This window comes from Phymastichus coffea, unplaced genomic scaffold (genome assembly GCF_024137745.1).
Source record: "Phymastichus coffea isolate CEN01 unplaced genomic scaffold, Cenicafe_Pcof_1.1 PCOF00011, whole genome shotgun sequence".
Taxonomy (NCBI): domain Eukaryota; kingdom Metazoa; phylum Arthropoda; class Insecta; order Hymenoptera; family Eulophidae; genus Phymastichus; species Phymastichus coffea.
In genome coordinates this window covers 1,160,660-1,163,978 of record NW_026706822.1, presented here as the reverse complement: position 1 = coordinate 1,163,978, position 3,319 = coordinate 1,160,660, and the positions used below count along the sequence as shown (strand labels likewise).

The following is a 3,319-nucleotide window of genomic DNA, read 5'->3' as shown; positions in this document are numbered from 1 at the left end:
TGTCCCCCTCCAAGTTGGACAACTTTTGTTTGAAACATTTTTCGCTATCCCCACTAGTTTCCGAGAAAACGTACTGGCTCACTTAAAATGGTCCACCCTGTATACGTATAAAGTCTATCAAGGGTGCATGGCTCCTTTCGAGTGACCCATTGGTCTGGGGCTTATAACCGGAAGTGGTTAAATGATGGATTTTGAATAGTTGTAGAAGTGATTCTACAATTTCCGAAAGGAAACTAGTATCTCGATCTGACAATATTGCTCTAGGGGCACCGAATTGGCATATTAAGTGTCTGGCTAGTACGTCAGCGATAGTGGTTGCTCTAAGGTCCTTTATCGGTACTACAATTAAGTATTTAGTCAGATTGCATTGCATCGTTAGCACGTGAGAGTTTCCACCAGGAGTGGTCCGGAGCTTTCTTACAGTATCAATTGATACTTTATCAAACGCCTCTATCGGCGTATCTGTAATTAACATTGGCTCTTTTGTCTTATGCCGGTCAATTTTTTTTTCGAGGCATCTCGGGCACCTTCTGACGTAATCCAGCACATCATTGCGTAGTCCAGTCCAATGATACCGAGCCCTTATCTTTTGATAAGTTTGATTGACTCCCTTATGTCCTCCAACAAGACTATCATGTAAAGTTCGGATAATCTCTTTTCTTTCGTCCTCTGGGGGTATAATGGATTTACCATAGCAGATTGTAACCTTTACAGGACTGTTTTTGAATATTCTAATTAAGATTTCGGTTAATAGTCCGGGCCCTAAGTCATCGGAATAATCTCCTCTCCAAACTATACGAAAACTACTCAGTTTTTTCTGCTGGAGCAATTTTTTTAAGTTTATTAACCCTATTTTAATGGCTTCTATACTAGTGGAGTCGTGGTACTTGTCCTTAACGACAATTGAGAAGATGTATTTATTTTTGTACTCGGTTGTTAGAATCTGTCCAATTTTTGGCTTTTGATCTTCATGTTCCGTAAGTCTATCGCTCCAATTTCCTCTAATAGCTTGGAGACGGAGGTTTTATTGTCGAAATTCCGTGAAATAAAATGAACAATGTTATTCCTCTTATAAGTCAAACACTGTTGGCTCGTGCTGACATTATTTTGAAGAATATAATTCGCAGGTCCCAACGTTTGATCACCGCTAGTACCCTCGCTACTAAAAGTCGGATTTCGATAATTTTCGGGTCTTTTATATTGATTTAATGGTCCCAAGGGTAGGGGTACCATGAGAAACAATTCATCCTCTACGGGTGCTTGTGAAAAATGTAAGTCTACCGGCGTTTCATCTTTCGTAGCCGATTCCTCAGTGATATCGTTTAGTCCCTTGAATTTCACTACAGGGCGTCGCCCGTGAACCATGGGCGTACTTTTGGCAGTTGGTGCTCCTACCTTTATGCTCGGAGTCACTGAAATTCCTCTATGACGCGGCACTTCCGCCACGTCGTCACGGTTCTCTCTGTTGATTTCGCTTGAATACTCCGTGTGTTGGCTCTGGTTTTCATGTGACGCATCGTTTTCATCGCTATCACTACTCTGTTCAATTTGAGAGGCAACGACCTTTTGAGATTCTTCCACCAATTTTCTGATTCGTCCAGCCATTTCTTCATTAGTCTCGATTTCGTCGTCATATGGGTCGAGTTCCTATAGTGTTTCCTGTATTTCTGGAAACGGTTCATCACCGTCTGAGAAATGAGAAGGCATTTCTATGGTTTTGTTATCTTGGGCTAGACCCAAATCGTCCCAAAAGTACGATACGTTGTCCAAGCTCCTATGTCGACGTAGACTGGCTTCGAATTTCTCTGCCGATGTCCAGACTTCGTCTGGTGTCAGACTGGTCCTTGGTCCCTTCCCTAAATCGTCGTGGTCCCCTCGACCTGCACTATTTGCGTTTTCCTCGGAGATTTCGTCCTCAGGTTCCTCAGAACTCGCGCTAGTTTGGGGTCCAGTGATCGGTATTTCAATTGACTCTTCGGTTGTTTCGGATAGAACTTCCTCAGTCGTCGTACCACTAGCCTTATTTATTTTCGGACCCTTCGTTTGGGGTTCTTGATCCTCATTCGCTTCTATTTCCGTATCTTTACCTCTTCTTAGTCCGCTATATCGCGGGTCCTCTGTGGGAGGCCGGTTGTCTGTACTGTCATGAACTTCTTTCGCGTCCCTATCCTCTACACCAGTAGAGGATATCACAGAACGTCTCGAGGAACTGGGCCGTCGTTTGCTCATATCCGCCTCAGAGTCCGACATAATCGAGCTTTGACTCTCTCGGTCCAATCGATTTAAAATTTCTTCCACGCGCCAATGTAATTTAGGACGAGCCGACTTTCGTTTCTCGTCCTCATTCGCATTTTTGTTTACAACTATTTCTATTTCGGAAGTATTTGCCACGGACTCATAGTTTTGGTTGGTCAGTTGTTTTCTCTGTTGGATCTCCTCGATGGGTTCTGTACTTGACTCGTCTGTGGGAAGTTCCGCTTCGTAATTCTTTAGCTCTTGGACTCTTTTCGATCGCATCTTTTCTTTATCGGTTGGCGCCCAGGTTTTCTCATGTATTTCAGTATTGGTAGCATTTGGGCGAGCATTCTTAGTATCTTTCGAGGTCGTAGGCACAGGCCTTTTACTTCTCGTTCTTTCTGCGACGGTGCTATGATCCAGCTGCGGTCTTCCTTTATTCGTTTTGGCCCCTACTGGCCTGCCTTTCGGTCTAGGCTCGTTGGATACGGTATGCACTCTTCTTCGTATCGCTACCGGTTGTTCTGGATCTTCTTCGGTCTGTTCTTTAGTGACTTTCCCTTTACTCACTTTATTTCTCAGCATCATTACTTGAATTTTCGGTATGTTTTCATTCAGTTCTTTCTCTTTTTGTTCCTTTTCATCCAAGTATTCTTGTAAATTTACCGGGTTCCTTGACAGTGCATCGGCAGTACAATTCAATTTTCCCGCCTTATACTTGAAGGTGTATTGGTAATCCGTAAACTTGAACATCCATCTCATAAGGCGTTGTCCAGGGTCCTTGCGCGTATGCATATAGTTCAAAGGTTCATGGTCACAGACTAGCGTGAATTTGTTGCATAAGAGATATGGCCGGAACTGATTTATCGCGTATAAACCTGAGATACACTCTTTCTCAGTGGTCGTATAATTTCTTTCAGGTTTACTTAGCAGTCTTGACAAATAAGCTACAGGCCTATCGACTCCATCTTCTTCTTGTGAAAGTACCGCTCCAATCGCGTAATCTGAGGCGTCTGTAGTTAGCGTGAATGGTTTATTGAAGTCCGGAAATGTTAGAATCGGAGTTACACATAGGAGTTTTTTA

General features: G+C 43.2%; 1 protein-coding gene across 1 annotated transcript; it reads right to left on the bottom strand.

Moving 5' to 3' along the window:
• Nucleotides 1-1,647: 1,647 nt before the first annotated feature.
• Nucleotides 1,648-2,820, bottom strand: LOC131672220 (uncharacterized). Its single transcript, XM_058949305.1, has one exon. The coding sequence runs from the start codon at nucleotides 2,818-2,820 to the stop codon at nucleotides 1,648-1,650; it is 1,173 nt and encodes a 390-aa protein (XP_058805288.1).
• Between the last annotated feature and the right edge of the window lie 499 nt (nucleotides 2,821-3,319).